General features: G+C 39.1%; 1 protein-coding gene across 2 annotated transcripts in view; it reads right to left on the reverse strand.

Moving 5' to 3' along the window:
• The window catches only part of LOC124621578 (cytoplasmic dynein 2 intermediate chain 1), a 168893-nt gene extending 150962 nt beyond the window's left edge, over window positions 1-17931 (reverse strand). The window contains exons 1-5 of one of the 2 annotated variants that reach the window (XM_047147152.1): window positions 17837-17931; window positions 10464-10553; window positions 10334-10366; window positions 9742-10216; window positions 7398-7921 (exon numbers count right to left, since the gene is read on the reverse strand). In XM_047147152.1, the coding sequence (XP_047003108.1) occupies window positions 7398-7921; window positions 9742-10216; window positions 10334-10366; window positions 10464-10478 (1047 nt within the window). In that variant the 5' untranslated portion in view covers window positions 10479-10553; window positions 17837-17931. Of the gene's footprint in view, window positions 1-7397; window positions 7922-9741; window positions 10217-10333; window positions 10367-10463; window positions 10554-10684; window positions 10739-17836 lie in introns of those variants that run through there. The other variant, XM_047147153.1, reaches the window with a different exon arrangement.
• Window positions 17932-18218: the final 287 nt, after the last annotated feature.

Raw genomic sequence — 18218 nt, forward strand, 5'->3', positions numbered from 1 at the left:
CCAAAACCTCTAGAAAAGTTGGCAACTGTGTATAGACAGCCAAGGGGACTACTTCAATAGAGGCTAGTATCATTACTTGGTAAGGGCATTTTTCTATTTTTTTAAAAAAAGCTGTTCTAGTTCTTTTTTTTTGGCAAAGGGAGTGCATGTCATACTCACGCTCACTTTGGAATGCAAGACATTGATTACAACAAAGACTGAACACATCACGTGATTCACATTGCATGCATTGCTTTTTCATCAGTGGGTATTTGAGGAGGAGGTGGAACCAAGAAATAAAACGAATTCCTTTCATGCAGGAAGGCTAGTGATGGATTGGATGCTATGAACTTCATCCAAACAGTGTTTTGAACATGATGATCAACTGTCATCTAGGAGGAAGTGTCAGTTAGCATTGAGCACTTATTTTTTAAAACATTGTTACATTTGATTGGCAATTTTATAGTTATGGACCTGACAGAACAATTTGCTATTACCAAGGTATTCTTAAAAATTGTAACAGGTGACAAGATGAGGTATTATAGCTGTGACCAAGAAACCAAATCCTAGCTGAGTCAGTAAAAAATTGTTTCATCAACACTACCGAAGCATGCAAAACACACAATAACCGATATGAAAATAATGTTTCTTTGTTTATTTCTTCAACTGAAGCAGATAGTCCATAATGACTTTTTTATTCACAGGTACCACAGTTGAGCTGCATTGGAACCTTCCAGGTCTAAAATGAGTGCATGATGCAGTCTGGGAAAACTGACATGCATTATGCCAATCAAAGTATTAGATCCTCCACTGAAACATTCCCATTCACACATCAAAAGTGCAGCCTGTTTTAGGACAAAAGCAAAATAACAATGGTTTACATCGATCTTCTATGGATCTAGTCCCCTGTGACTTTGCCCTGTTCTCTAAAATGAAAAAGACCTAAGTGAGAAGTGTATTCAGGAGACAAGAGAGGTGAAACAAAAATTATTGAAAACCTCTCTACTTGCAGGAGGGGATTTTAGGTATTTTTGGTTCCCACTTGTACAAACAGTTACACAACCACCAGGAGCAGTCACATTAGTCAGCCAGCCAACACAATACTCGAACACATTTTACCACTTGTGTGTTGCTGCCAATGCTGAAGACATCAGATTCTTTCAAGTCCAGGAACACTAGACACTCCACTACCACCTCTCACTATGGCAACAGTGAACCATCCATTTCCATGTGAGAATGTATCGTTTCACATCAGATTATTGCTATGACCTGTTACTGACTTCATTGTTCCAACTGTTAACCTAACCTAACCAATTTTTCCAAACTCTACCCCTTTTCCTAAATCTTTCCATTTCTTTTCTTTCACTCCTCTTCCTTCCCCTTCACCCTTTCTGCCAGAAGAAGAGGCCTTTGATTCCGAAAGCTTGCATATGTAAAACCATGACAATCAGTCTTCCCTTTCACCCCATCCAGTAAGTCTCCCTGACCTGGTGTTTTGGGTGACTTTTATAAACTCTACCCCTTTCCCTAAATGTCTCCAGTCCTTTTCCTTCACCCCTCTTCTATCCTTCCACCAGAACATGGAGCCACTGGCTCTGAAAGCTTGCACACATAAAACATTTTTTACATATGTGTTCTCTTGCCACTGCTTGGTGACTAGATTTTTTTATCTATCCATAAACATTATACTGTCAAAAATTGATAATTTTCATTGTTAAGTAATCATCTACCTCCTTTGACATCACTACAGACCCAAGTCCAGCACCACATAAGATAACATTTTGGTTGCAAGACCACCACTTCCTCTTCAACCATCTGATGGCTGGGTTCCAGGTCGTGGTCAGTTCCACTGAGTGTGTTTTCACAATTATTTTTCCTTGACTGTTTAATTTATATTGTTATCCCAGAAATCATTTGTCCACTTGGTAATAGATTTCTTGTTGAATGCAAATTGGTGTCCATTTTCCAGAGCAAGTTCTGCTGCCTCCGATTTCTCAGGATACCACAGGCAGAAACACCTCTTGTGTGCTGTTCAATAGTCAGAATAGCCACTCCAACATAAAACCATCCAACCCACATGGCATTTTGTATATCCCTGGCATTCTGAGCCCTATATTATCTTTCAAAGGCTACATGAGTTGTCAATTTTTGCTGGAGGCCAGAAGACTGAATCGATTTCATACCTCTTTAGATGCAAGCAGAATTTTCCTGCTACTGATCCGCAGAATGGAAAAATGCAAGCTTTTCCATGGTAGCTCAGTGCAACAGACTTTTGGCATCTGAAATAGCTTCTGCTTGACGTGCGAATGTCCTCAGAGCAGATCATTTCTGTGCTGGGTAGTGGTAAGTGGTAGTAGGCAGATGTCAGTACATGTTGGTGGGTTTTTAGTAAACAGTGTGGCAGAGAAATACAGAGAACAAATGTGTCACTGATATAATGATAAAAGCACCTAGGCTTTACAGTAGCCATGGGCAGGGCAATGTCTTAAAAGTATTTCGTAAACAGGTTGTCTACAACTGAAGCTATTGGCCTCCCATCACAATACCATCCATCTGGTTAAAATATTCTCAACCACACAAAAAACACAATAAGGTCAGAATTTGCTGAAATAAATCTACAAGTGTAATGAAAGAATTGGGAGCAGATCCATCGTGTCTTTTATGGGAATGTGCGTGAATAACGAGACCACACCAAAGTTGACCACCACATTTTCTTCTGAAAGGTGCAAATGTTTGATTTGGCTGATGAAATGATTTTTATTCTTGATAGGAGTAACGAGACTGGCCACAACTTTTGCAAGCCTTTAAAAATTTCTTGACATATTTCACCTGCACTTTCACTTAGAATCTTGTGATCTGCTTGTTCCACACCATTTATTATGACAGCAGACCAGATAAGACTGTGGCAATGGTGATAATTCAACCCCTTGTAACTGTCTGACACTCACAGCTGTTGTATCGATAACTGCACATTCAGTTGTTTTATGTCCTGCCCCATGTTGTTTCAAAAGTTTTGTATTTCCACAGTTTTCCTCTGTGATGACATCAGCTGTGTTACTGTGGCTGCGTAAATCCAGTCCCAATTCAAAACTGGAAGTGATATAGTCAGCCACAGATGGATGGCCATTTGCTCACAGCCATTTGTATCCAACTGTTTTCTAATGTGATGTATCCTTTCCCATATCCTCTGTGATGATATCAGCTGTGTGACTGTGTCAATCAAGTCCCAATCCAAAATTGAAAGTGACTTGGTTAGCCAAAGGCAGATGGCCATTAGCTCACAGCCATTTGTATCCAACTGTTTTCTTTCTGTAAAGTCAGTACTGCCATTAGACTGTTTTTTATTTGCAGTGTTACATTTACATGCTCATGATTTCAGCTTAAAATGCCATTATCAAGTGTTTTAATGTTATACAGTGCCTAAGATGGCATAATGTCATATTTAAAATACACTATTAGACACATTAGTTCAATACTTCTGGTAAAAGCCTACTGCTTTATTTTATCACTGAGTATACTCAGCAGTAGGCTTTTATCAGAAATATTGAACCTTAGACAATGTGTCTAATAGTGTATTTTAAATATGACAGTATGCCATCTTAGGCACTGTATAACATTAAAACACTTGATAATGGCATTTTAAGCCGAAATCTTGGTAGTGAAAATGTAACACTGCAAATAAAAAACAGTCTCATGATGGTACTGACTTTAAAAAAATATATTATGACTGTTGCCTCACATTATGAAAAAATTATCAACTGTTTTTTATTGTGATGTATCCTTTCCCACAGCAGGGCAAAGATGACACGACAAAATATTCTCTTGGTCACAGCAATGTTGATATGGTGGCTCACAAGGGCAAATTGTGGAACTGTCTTCTCATCATGGAAGCACAGTAGGAAGCTGAGAAAACTTAAAAAATTAGCCTTCTTGTGCACAGCTTTCTTCCACTTAGAAATACATTATGTATGAATGTGTGGTTTCAAAATGATATAAACAGATAAAATCGCATAACAGTCACCACTTGACTGAAATCTTGTGGGTTTTAGCCACTTGACATGTCTGGAAGCTTGAGAAAATTTTATCGGTACATATTGCCATGAAATCACACATTTTTACAGATGCGATGCTCTCTTTGATTTGCATAAATTATACATATTGTAGTCCATCTGCCTATTTCATGAGACTACAACAGTACAGTTTGATAAAATGCAGACCTTTTCTGGACAATGACTTAAACTATCACCGATATCTTAGTTTGGCTGGTGTAAAGACATTTCTACCCAAAAAAGGGTCAAAATTGGCCTCATTGATGAATATTTGGTTGATCTAAATCAAACATATATTTGTGATCCTCACCGGGTGATTATACAGATCAGAAAATTTTGATAGGTAGTGCTAAGATGCTGCTACACTATAAAATGCCCAGCAAATACTTCTCTCAAAATCAAGAGCGAGGGTTGAGAACTAAGGGCTGTTGTCCTTTCCTGTTGAAGGCCACATACTCTCCAAATTCATCCAATTTTGGGTTTTCATATCAGAATCAGTTACGTGCACAAGAAAGTTAAATACTCGAGGGTTTGAGTTCCCTAACATCAAAAAAAGGTGCAAAGTGTGCATAGTGCTAAGTATTTGGTAGGTTTCCCAGTTCTCATACTTAGTTCATGGGTCACCATTATTTTGTAGAGATTCATGTAAAGAATTTTACTGTAGAACACGTCTCAGACTTCAACTGGTTCAAGAAATGCTTACAGGTTGCTTAACAGGTGATCTCACCACCAGAATATTTTAAGCAATTTAAACATTCTGAGGGTGTCTACACCATTTTGGCTCTACATACTGATACATCAGCTCTCACATTCAAATCCTGAAACAGCACTTCAGAATAGGAATCACAGAGCTTGACCAAGCAGCTGAAAATGAAAATTCAGCAGGAAATCTATGGCGTCCACTGAACAGAAGCACATCAAAATATAAATATTTGATTCTTTGCACATATAACAGACATGAGACCATTGTTGCTCCAGGAGAAGCATCAAATGGATCTCCACAAGGACTTTCATCTCTTTGCACAATTTCACTAAACAGTGAAAAACTTACATGTTTGTCACTGGCTCAGTTGAAATACTTCCAATCCCTACGCTGCAAGTCAAAAGAGAAATGTTTATGTTTGTCTTTGGCTCAGTTAAAATATTTCCAATGCATATTGCTACAAGTCAAAAGATAACTGTTGTCTCGCCACGTGAAGTGATTTTCCTATCGTAAACTTCACAAGGTATGTGTAATGGGTTATTCCTACTATGCTTGTTTTCTTCATTTTGTTCATCTCTAGAATATTTTCCAATTCTTTCATAACTTTTGACTCACAATGGTTAATTGTCAAGATATCTATGAAGAATAGGAGTGCATTGGTGATCTGGCAATGAGAAACAAAGACTACAACAAACAAAAGAATTAGAAAATACTGTAAAACAATGTTGTTGTTATACAGTTTCGTGACAGCCAAAAAACTCATATCTTGTTCCTGTAAACAAAAAAATGAGCACTGTACATACAATTTTATTCTAAAACAGTTTATGTAATTCTCTGCAGCTCACACAAAGCAACAGTAAGGTAATAGTCTGCTGTCAGATTATCCATCACAAACCTGCATCAGTGAGCTGAACACTGATAGTAACAACAGTGTAAACATTTACAGCTTTCTTTAAAAAAAATCTTGACTACAATATTATAGACATATTTCACTAACCATTCAGTAAGTGGTATTTTGTCAGCTTCAGTACAAGTAAATCATAGTGAATAGCAAGATTATGATTCATGTGATTCATGAATTTCAGGTCCTACTGTCAACATATTTAAAAACCAGTGTTTCAGCAACAATTACTACTTACTGCTTCTGCAATAAGCTTTTTACACAGATTGTGAATGGGAACCAATCCTGAACTAAACAAGCATCACTACAGTTTTGTTCTAATGTAAATTATTCACCAGCCTGACACATGCCACAAGCTTGTTGAAAGAATATTGATTCCTTTCTGACTGGGGCATCTCAGTTGACGTTTTGTGCAGAGGAAAAATGTGAAGCACAACTGAAAATTTCATCCTATCATACTTGTGATCATGAGGCAAGTGCTAATAAAAATGAATCATTATCAGAGTGCACATCTTCCTCTTACATGTAAAATTGTAGAGTATAACTATCATTGATTTGTGCCTACAATATGTTAATGTAGGTGAATTTGCATTAAGAAATAACGGTTTGAAATCTACACTTCTACCACACATACCATAGAAGAACAATGAATGAATTAAATCTTATCTTGATACACAAATTACATGTTTTCTCCCTTATAATAAGCAGGTTTCAACAAAATTTTGAGTCTAATTCACACTGTTCAAATAAAGAACTTTTACAAGTGTACCATTGACATGCAGACAAACAGGGATGAAAAAATTCTCATTAGTGCTGTTTTATACTTGTAAACTACAGCAAAGTGCAAATGAGATACTGTGGTTTGACAACATGGACATGGGTGCAGCTGACCAAAGTATATGGCTATCAGCAGAAAGAAGCAAATATTTTAGATGTGCACAGAGATTGGAGACCAGTTGTTAAACATTCAAAATGGATAGTAAACCAGTCCAGTGAATACTGCAGAACAAAGCATGACGATTAAAGCAAACAAGATGCAAGTTATTACATAAAAAAAGATTTCACACTGACTTTAGTGTTGTTTACAGTATTAACAGATCATAAAAAATAGCTGTCAACTCATAATTGGTTCTTTAATATACATGATCACCTTTGCAGCTGGTGTATCCTTCCCATGAAATGAAGAAGGAAGGAAACCTCATTTTTAATGTCTTGTTACCATAAATGCCAGACAACACAGCAGAAATGTGCAGGGATCAAAACTCAAATCTTTGAATTCTTCTAGTAAATTATGGAGCCCTCATACATTATAATGATGACAATGTAGGACTAAAAGAAACAACTCACAAAATAGTAGCAGTGTTGAGTTATTGACAGGCAAGCATAAAGAAACTAAGATAGTTTCAGACAAATATTTTTTAAGCTACACACACACACACACACACACACACACACACACACACACCCCTTGCTGAACAGTAAAAGTTACATATTGGACCCACCTTGCATTTTTCAATATGGCATTGATGTAAACATTAGGCTGTGCTACTGATCGGTTCAATACCACAACCATTATTTGTTTCTCACATTCGTTGGCTTTGCCAACTCATGACCAAACTGTCACCTTTCAACATAACCTAGACCTCGGGGTGCATTACAGATCACCACAACCAAGATTTCTGGGGGAGGTAGGTGAGTCCAATACCACAATTTAACTGCAAGAAACCAAAACACTGAAGTGATTAATGGAGGATGAGCAACTTACTTCAAAATCATCCTCATACTCATAGTCTTCATCATTCTCAATATTTGGTTCTTCTTTTGATGCTACCATAGTTGGGGGCATAAGAGGTACAGCTGAAGATGTAGAAGGTGTATTCAAAAACTTTTCAATTTCATCTTTCATTTTCTGCTTGTCAAATGTACCAACATCTTTTACAACTTTCACTTCCCTTGGGCTAAGGGTCCTGGTTCTTGTTCGGTCCCTACTGAGTTTCCGTGGTTGACTTCTCTGATGAGCCATATTTTCCTCAATGCTCTTGCGTGAGTGCCTTTCATAATCCTTTTTATGTGATGCAGCAGGCTCTGCATTGACTGCAGCAGACAATTCATTTGAATCAGTGGTGTTGGTGACTAATGATTGTTTGATTCCAGAAATGGATTCCTTCCCGTGTGTTCTTGATTTGCTTTCATTTCTTTGTAGCTTATTCTGATCTACCTGTCTATATGTGGTTGTTGACAATTTTTGTTGACTTCTTGAATCATATCTTGGAGAACTAGTAGAAGAGGCTGGAAATAATATCAATACAATTACAATTACTGTTGAGTATTTAGTTATAACCAGAAAAATTACAAATACACACAACTCAACTTAGAAAATGAATACTTTTAATATTTATGAACGAGTTCTATATCATGAAAATTAATACCGATACTTTTAAGTTCATAAGACATTTCTGCTTGAAAGGTGACAACCTAACTGTCTTCCTCATGACATTTTATATTTATAATGGTCGTATTTGGGTACAAGATTTAATTATAATTTGTGAGAAAAATATTATATTATTAGGCAGAGAATATATCAATTTAATTTCTGCTCAATATCATTAGAACAAAATGAATGGAACAACCTTGTATTTCAACACTCAACATAAAAGAATTTCATTGCCTTTGAAATGTCCGTGGCAATGGGAATACTGCAACTTAATTTACATGTTATTAAGAAGGAAGGAAGAAACATTAGTATGTAACATCCCTTTGATGAAGAGTCATTAGATACAGAGCATAAGTTCAGATCTGCTGTGCCTATTCTGAAGGAACCATCCCGGGATTTGCCTGAAGTGATTTAGGGAAGCCATGGGAAACCTAAATCTAGGTGGCTAGATAGTGATTTCGACCTCAGTACTACCATCAAACACAAGTCCAGTGTGTCTCTCAATCAGTTCTTAGGTGCATGCACATAGTGAGGCAATAAAAAGTATATTAATCCTCAGTTTTATACTACTGGCATGTGCAAACATTCTTATTCCATAAAATAGGTAATTATGAATTAAATTGTTAATAATTGTGATGAATAGTGTAATGAGCAAAGTATGGTGCAGAAAGGAGTCCATTTCAGTGGCTGTAAGATTTTTAATGCCCTCCCTTCAAGAATTAAGTGTTTGGTAGATGATGATCTCTTGTTTAAAAAAACCTTAAGGAAGTTCCTATTGCAAGGATCATTTTATACATTAGAAGAGTTCCTGAACTACAGTGTTTAACATTTCTTGTATTGTAAATTGCAAATGTATGCCCAAATTTGTATTGTAATACCGAATATTTTTATTGTAAACATATATTTTGCAATATTTATTTCTCTGTAACACTTATTATTTTGTAATCTTTATCTATCTCTAAAATGTATTTTTGTAGTGGGACCTAAGTTACTGTTTACTGTTTTTTGTTTTGTAATCTCTATCTATCTCTAAAATGTATTTTTTTGTAGTGGGACCTAAGTTACTGTTTTTGTTTTGTTTTATGTATTACCATAAATTCTGGCCAGAAGCTTGTAAAATTGACACGTTCCACATCCTGTGATAGTGTCACAACATGGATCACCGGAACAAGAGATAAATAAATGAATAAAAATATAAATAAATAAATGAAGGACAAATGTTCTGTGCCCAACATTAGATGGGTGATTTCACTATGCAGTACTCTTCTAACAACTGACTAATGTAATGTTGTTCAAATTCACCATCAAACTCTATTTGCTGTTTATTAGCAAAATTCTTGTGCATAATTTTGAAAAGTAGTCTCACAGCAGGATTAATAATTAAAGGAAAGAAAAGAAACGAAACAACTGACATATACTAAATAATACGACATAAAGCGGAAAAATCTATGGGTTACTTGGCAGCTGTCATAACTAAGAACTTCCTGTACGGTCGTAAACACGTTTTGCTTATATTCAGTAAAAATGTAAACGGTTTGTAACAATGATATCTATTGGTTTAAATTAGCATATATGCCAATTGTCAGAACAGTGCATACTTATATATTACCGGCTCATAAAATTATAGCAAGTGTCACTCCGCCAGTGCGATCTCTGATTGAAATTTGACACTCACGTTTTAGAGAATTTGTCGTTTTTCTTGAGAGGCTGTGAGTAGACGTACGTAGCTCTCGAGATGATACGTCTGGTGGGCGGCGTGGTGTTGTAGATTTTTCAGCAGACTGTCCAGCGTTTCTTCTCTTCATTAATGTTTCCTTCAGTTTGTTTACATCATTACTTACATTTCTTGAAGACTTCTGTTTCAACGCATCTGTTGTATTCCTATTATCTCGTTTATCTAACGATATTCTATCGGATTTATCAATGTCTCGCTTTTTTACTGGCACATCATCTCCCCTTCGTAACGTCTTCTGTTGTGATCGGCTGTCATTCGTGCGCAGTGATGACGAGTCTCTACTTTTCGGTGTACGTTCGACAGTCGCTTTTTGATCTTCTTTGCGCTTGTCTTTATCATCTGCTGTTCTTTTGCCTTTAGTACCTTCTTGCCTAGAGTTGTGACTTTTAACTGGTGTCGTTTTCTTTGTGCCATCCTAGAAAATCAAAAGGAACATTTTTCACACATGTTTCACACTTAACAAAGTTACGCGCCTATGGCGATAAAAGCAACAAGAAATCATACTCATGTTAACTTCTGGTGTATCACATACTTTGTCTGGGGGTGCTGGTTTTCTTGTGGACCCCTAAAGATAAAAAGAAGACAGTATATTCCACACAAACATAGAAAACGGATTAGATAATTGCTGTACGCTCATATAGTCTTCATTTTCTGTTTCTTACCCTATCTGGAGGCATTCTTCGCGATTATGTTCACCCTCCAATACTGCTTCTGAACAAGCACCATGTGCGACACTTTTGAGTGGAAATATGCTGAAACAAACGAAGAGCGCTGTTTATTGATCAAACAGACCAAGGAGGAATTATGAAGTAGCCTGATGCCTCTAATGGATTTCTACTCGTGAGAAGCAGAATTACAACTAAAATAATCTACAGATACTGACTTTGCTATCATCTAATTGCGATACAATACTCGTCTTGACATTACATTAGAACTACCGCACTTTCTCCGCTGCGCTGTCTTTCGCGCAGCAAGAAACTGAAGGCCAGTTGCGCGCCACAGCATTGTAACGTGACAAGCGACCGACCAATAGCACAAAAGCAGGGCACGTGTCTTCCCGTTTGCATTCATGTCGCCAGAGCGGCGGAAAGTTAAGACTATATGAGCTTCCTAAGCATTTAAACGCTGCCTAAAATTTGTAATACCTATAGCCCATACTTCCTTGTACCAAGGATGCAGCTGGTAGCACTCGAGTAATTTTTGACAGCGCATAAATTTTTGAATCATTGTTTCCCGCGAAACTTCCAAGTTACAATGCTGATATTCTGTAGGCTACATTACGCAATACATTGCATTTTTTATTGACACGAAGTGTGCTATTACCTCACACGAGCGACAAATCCTAGCAGGTCGTGCGATCTGTCCACAGATTACATGTATGTGGGCAAATTGCAGCGATCGATCGCTGACCCCTTGATATTCATATACAATTTCATGAATCGCATGCGACGTGTGACAATATGGCTGGCTGGCTACGATTCGTTTTTTTAAATGCAAAATGCATGGTTATCTTCTTTTTTATTTCGCTATGCCCGTGGAAAGTAAGAACTTTTATGTTAGAACTTACAGTTATTCAATAATCACAATTCACTCTTAAAAGTGAAGTTGAAGCCAAAGCCAACAGTTATGTTAAGTAGAAATACAAATGCAATAACCACACATTTTGCAGTAATTAGCAATCTGAAGCTGTATGGTAGAAGTGAAAATTCCTGGGAAATCCAAAGCTAAAGTCACAATATACACGGCTCCATCTGGCGATTTTGAGTTACTTATGTATCAACAAGATGCATTATTACAGTTTTTAACTTCTAAAGAGAATGAAGTAATATTAAGTGGCATACCTATTCTACAGCTGTGCCAGTACTTAATTCACTTGTCATTTCATATAACCTGGCCCCTCACAGAACTTACCAGAGTTGTAAACCAGCAGCGCTGCATTTAATAACATTTCTATAAACACATCGAGATTTCAAACCACTGCGTAAATACTTGAAGTTACACCAAAAGACCAATAAATGAAAAAGGAATTGACGACTTTAAGAAGTGCAGTTTTTGCGAAATACAGACCAGGAAGGTGTAACACAACACACTTGGCGCCAAAGAAACATGTATTGTGTAACCAAGCCTACAGTTCCCAAGACAAGCGTTTCAAAACAACTTTAATAAATGTCAATTCCAGTGTCTTTAAATATATTTTTGCAAGTGTTAGTGAACAACTGCCACAGCTGCTAAACAAAGCCGCTCATTTTCTACGGTAGAGTAATAGACCTTAAGGAGCGTGACGTTCGAAATATTGAGTGAAATTCCTTGGTAGATCGCTAATGTGTGGCGGGTCGAATGGAGCGATCGATTGCACGCGATATAGTCAGCGATCCGTAGCTCGCGTGTGATACCATATAGCGCCCCCTAGACGGTCAATAATATTGCATAAGAATAAATTGCAGTATTACTGATGTTCTCCCTACAATGCTCAGTAATACTGTCAATTGTATTGCCAATAATATTGCGCAATAATAGTCGTTCGGAATGTCGGACGATGACGATGTTCCTGCTGTGATAATTGCCCTTGCTAGTTGCAAGCAGAAAAAAGGTGGATGAAAAATTGTTTAAAAGATCATTCACCTGTTAAGAGGACTGTGGTTGAACGAGAAAAGAAAGATTATCAGAACTTATTGCGTGTTGATGGTCCAACAATTGTTACGTTACTGGAAATTGCTCTACTTTGGCGTATCCTTAACTAAACGAAGCACACGTTTGGCGTCAGCATCTCTGGAACATCGCTTGAATTTGAGCGCAACGGCCTAATTGCCTCAATGCTAATTATTTCGGAAACGGCACAATTTATCGAACTTTTTTCTTAACATTTATTTCTCAGTACAAACTACCCTGCAACACCCTTATAAGCTTTTCAGACTGTTTCTGACCACCCTGTGGCCTCTCCTATAAGTCGTCAGGTGCATTTTTCGGGTGTTTCAGCAGATACTTGGCAATTCAGTTTTTGCATTGTGTAGCTGGAGTCAGCCCAAACAAATAGTGCTCATCATGTCTTTCAAGTGACGCTGAGTGTCGTGGAAATTACGCCTTTTCGACTTTTTGTAATAGATCGTAGAGATACGTCAGCATAACAGGCAGCAGGGAGATAACCTAGTTTTACTTTCCCTCCTTGCTTCTAGACCACATGATTTTATGATATTCCTTACTTTCTTATTCACTACCCTCATCATGAATCGTCTGTCCCTTCTTACGATTTGGAAACATTGTGGAGGCAGAAGATATACTTCCAGTGGCTAACGGCTCACTAGTTATTGAACTGTGCACTGTTCTTGACAAAAGAAAAAAACAAAACAAAAAAGTATACAGATATATGTAACTGAAAACTATTATGAACTAACGAAAAGATATGGAGCGCTTAAACGGCGAAAAACGAAACACCACTCAGTGACAATAAAACTCAGTATACCGTAAGGCTGATTTTTCGGATGGGCAATACTTCCGCTGCCCATATGCGCCATGCCAAAGTGAGCATATGGCAGGCCTACCTTCCCGCTCCCCGCCACAGCCCTCCTCGAACGCGCCGTCTGGCGACGCTCTGCCCTGAGAGAACCGAAGCTCGCGCAACCTGTTATTTTTCTCAAACGATTTTACAGAAACTATTCACTGAAAATATATGATTTTTGCCTTAGTTGTAGCGTTATATGTCAGCTTCATGGCGAAGTGCCCATCACCTCGCTAATGACCATTCTTATTGTGATGTACGCATTTTAGTAAGACACTACGCAAAACTCAAAAAGTTTGCAACGAAAATTAGGGGTCGCTATGATTTTGCGTTTGGTGCGTATTACAGTATATGTTGCTGCGTATGAAATTTAGCTAACATGCTGAATTTTTGTTTAGATTTGGGAGGAGGTCTCTATCTGCCTCCCATCTCGAGAAAATGGATCCCATGTAGCGCGCTCACTTCCGATCTCACGCCCGCGAGAATGAAATACTCGCAACATCTCTCATATCTCCTAAACCGCTCGAGACATCGAAACGAAAGTTTGGCTAATGATAGCACACGAGGAGGATAGTGTTTTATCAATTCTTAAACACACGGAACTTTCTTACCTATGGCGATATATCAGTACTTATACTTCCCTTTTTATTTATTTCACTCCAGTGACTGTAATTTTTTAAGAGTTATCGACAAATAGCGAAACAAGAGCTTCCTAAAATATGAAATTTCTTCTTTAATGTTACTGCAAACCGACACTATATGCTTTCTCGTAAGCTACTGAGCTCTGTGGTTGCCAATTACTTGTTTAATGAGGCACTCCGTTTCGGAATTCTGTCTCAATAGCTGCTGTGAGATGAGTTTGGCAAATTATACTGTGACAAAGGAAGTACAATTAAACCATTCACCAGGAGAAATGTGGCCGTTACTCACAAACTGTGATGCTTCTTCGAATGAGAAAAGATTAACAACTCACAAAAAAATAGATTGCCAATTCCGTTGGAATTTTGGTGGAAACCACGTAACCCATCGTATTTTTAACACTGAGCGACTGGAATGGCAACTTGGCCAAGGATTTTATTCCTTCTCTTGATCTGAGCAGTATTAAAAGAATGACGAGCGTTCCTTCAGGCGGAATGATAGGCACATGCCAGATACTGGTTACTCACCTATGGCTTGCCAAACTGACAATGTGTGATCGCGAATAAAATAGTTGTTACTGAGAAAAATAAACTGATCTGTCGCACAAGACAACGGTCAGTGTATTGTCAGTAGCGGAGGATATTGTGCGCGACAGGAATGCACAAGCTAGCCATGTGTGCCTTGTGAGTTGGAGTTCGAAAAACATTGTCATGAAAGTAGATCTGCCTTTGTCAGCAGTACATTTCAACAAATTAAATATATCTAATCGTAACACTCTTTTAGGATATTCCTACTTTCGCAATAATACCGACCATTTTCTTCATTTGTGTAGCCTGTTGTATAATTAGTTTATTAATGCTGATAATGTGCATGCAACAATTGAAATGCATTTTCTCATCACGGCGAACCAATTAAAACATCGTTATTTGTGACTGCTTTTCGACTGTTTGTAGCTTGCAGTGGAAATGTGATGTTCGCATGCATGTAGTACAGTGTGTCGTATTACATTATTACACCCATATCAGAGTAATCACAGTGATACTTCTATACTTTAATCTTGGACGCTTTATGCCAGGAGCACAAAGAGATCACAACTGTGGAGATTATCCCTTTCTAAATTTTTGTAGCAGATCGTACAGATGCGCCAGCATACTAGGCAGCGAGAAGATAACCTCGTTTTACTTTCCTACCTTGATTCTTAATCACTACCCTCTGTCCCTTCTTACGATCTGAAAACATCGCGGAGGCATATGATACAATTCCAGCCTAAGGCTAGGCGCAAATTGAGACGCGTATAGCGCGACGCAGCGCAGCGCGTGTTTTTGTAACTTCAGAGGTTCAAATGGGACCGCGCAAATTGCGACGCGACGCGACTGGGACGCGACACGCGCCTGCGCCAGGTCGCGCGGCGTTGCGGTTGTGGCACAGTTTCTCGTGTCGCGCGTGCCTCGTTGGCACCTTGGGAAATTAGAGGCGGGGTGAGCAGTGATAGTATTGCCCGTACGATAAATTTTGCCTGTGTACTAAATTTTATTGCCTTTGGGTAGTGTTTCGCCTTTCGCCATTTAAAGGCTCCATCTTTCTTCGTTAGTACATTATACTTTTCGGTTATTTATGTACCTATAGTTTTGTTTTGTTTTTCTTCTGTCAAGAAAAATGCATACTTCAGTAACTGATGAGCCATTGGCCGCTGGAATTGTATCATATGCCTCCGCGATGTTTTCAGATCGCAAGAAGGGACAGAGGGTAGTGAGTAAGGAAACACGGAATATTATTAAATCATGTGATTAAGAAGCAAGACAGGAAAAAGTGAAACATGTTCTGAGTCATCAAGAGATCACCAATTTAGTATCGGAGGGCAGCGTGGAGTGTAAAAATCGTAGAGGGAGACCAAGAGATGAATACACCAAGCAGATTCAGAAGGATGTAGGTTGCAGTAAGTACTAGGAGATGAAGGAGCTTGCACAGGATACAGTAGCATGGAGAGCTGCATCAAACCAGTCTCAGGACTGAAGACCACAACAACAGCATGGCTAAACACTAGCTGAAGTTTTGTTTACAGTGCAACGACACTGGCAGGAGATGAAACGAGACTGGTTCTCGAAATACGTACAGTACGTCAGTTTTCTGAGAGGCCACCGTTACATAGCTGAGCAGGTTTCTGCGATTTTAATACCACAAAAGTTGTGGCACCCAGTATCTTGGATAATGACGCTGTTGTTTAAGCGTGAAATAACTGCTCACGATTTGGATTATGAAGTTACTTTTCGCCGACTGTACTGCTAAGCGAAAGGCCGATGATGGTGGTTAACATTTTATATTGCGTAAATTATGAAGGTGAAAAATTGTGAGAGTTTGCGGCTATTATAGTTAAATCGTTGCATGACACATGTACTTATAAAATTTTCAAAGTAAAATGATTTGTCTGATTTTTCTGAATTGAATTTTCTAGGGAGTTGTGCTAAGACGATGTATATGCACAATTTAAATAAATGCTAATTGTTAAATTAAAACATTTTACGTATTTCACTGTCACTGTTGTTAATATTCAAATCCTAGGCATTTGGGCACCTTAAAACTAAGGGCGATGCAGTTTATATTGATTATGTGTGTGTGTGTGTGTGTGTGTGTATAAGGGGTGGGGGATGGAGGGGGGGAGGGAGATACAGTTCAAAAAATGTTCAAATGTGTGTGGAATCTTATGGGATTTAACTGCTAAGGCCATCAGTCCCTAAGCTTAGACATTACTTAACCTAAATTATCCTAAGGACAAACACACATAACCATGCCGAACCTCCGCCGGGACCTGCCGCACAGTCCATGACTGCAACGCCTAGACCGCTTTTTTTATCCCTTCCATTTTGTTCGATACAGTTCGTTGCGTGTGGTCTGTGCGGACGTCGCAATACATCCGTTCAAGTTGATCGTAGATTCTTTTACTCAGTTTCTTTATTACAGAGAGCACGCAGCCCTCTGACCGAACACGCTGAGCTACCGTGCCGGCTGTCGACTAATCCCGCGCGACAGATACAGTTCCTATGGACATGGAGCATATTAAATGAAAGTAGTTTATATCAACAAAGGATGTACGGAGGGTCATAGATGTCCTCTCCCCCCTCCCCCCCCCCCCCCCCCCCATCTCCTCCACGACCCACATCCCCGGCTCCCCAGCATTAACTCCCCCCTTGATCGAGTGACAGTTGTGCGCAAAGACACATATGTAGAGATGGAATGTGCTGACATTTATCCGGTATTGAATACACTTTAGGTACCTTTTTGCTTTCATATTCGTTGACTCGCCAACTCATGACCAAACTGTCGCATTCCAGCCTAACCTAGATCTCAGGCTAAGCTACAGATCAGTCTGTCACCATATCCAGGTCTTTTTTTCTTTCACATTCGTTGGCTCCGCCACATAGATGGCAGCAACGTTCAATCTAACCTAGACCTCTCGATCAGATAGGTCAGTCATCACAACCTGGTGCCTGTATACTATCTGTGAAGAGTCGCTTATACCAGCAAGAGTCCCAGGCTCTGCAGAAACGTCTCTTCACAGAAGTTTCATTCCGCGCAAGTGCTCCAACAGCCCCCATCCCCCCTTCCCCACCGCTCTTCCCCTCTATGCCCCTTGGATCCGTGCCTGTAGGGAGGCAACGAACTTAGACATAGAACACATCTATCTGCCATTTGTTCCACCAGCTTCAAAAGACGTGTGAGTCCAAAGACTGAGTTGATTCATAAATGAGCCTTAGATTTCTCCTGTAATACTATAAATGTTGTCAAAACTGTATTGTAGGCGTTGGAGACTGCTTTGAAGACAAACAAACGTACTCCGTTTGTATATTCTGTTTTATTGTTTTGTGTTACGACTGACAGAAATACTGTACACTGTAGACGTACCTTGACACCCGGCTAGCCTGGTAAGCCAGAAAAGATCACCCACGCTGCGCGCTATCCCTCGTCCGTAGTCTACGCTGTTTCCGTGTTCACTGGCGCAGTTCCCTATTGTACACCTGGCTACCGGCTGCCACTGCTTCCTCCGCCATCGGTCAGAGACAGCTGCTGTCGGCGGTTACCTGGCGACGGCACCCGCATCCATTACTGACTGCGTTTGTATCCCAAGGCCGCGCCACGTGCTTGACGTCAAACGGCTTTCTCTCTCCTTTGCTTCAAATGCGCGGTCTGGAGAGCATTTCTGCAATTAGTAATTCTTCTCTGGCTGTCTTGTGACAACGATGGAAACGAGTAATTTGTAGTGACGAATCACACTGTACCCAATGGC

This window comes from Schistocerca americana, chromosome 1 (genome assembly GCF_021461395.2).
Source record: "Schistocerca americana isolate TAMUIC-IGC-003095 chromosome 1, iqSchAmer2.1, whole genome shotgun sequence".
Taxonomy (NCBI): domain Eukaryota; kingdom Metazoa; phylum Arthropoda; class Insecta; order Orthoptera; family Acrididae; genus Schistocerca; species Schistocerca americana.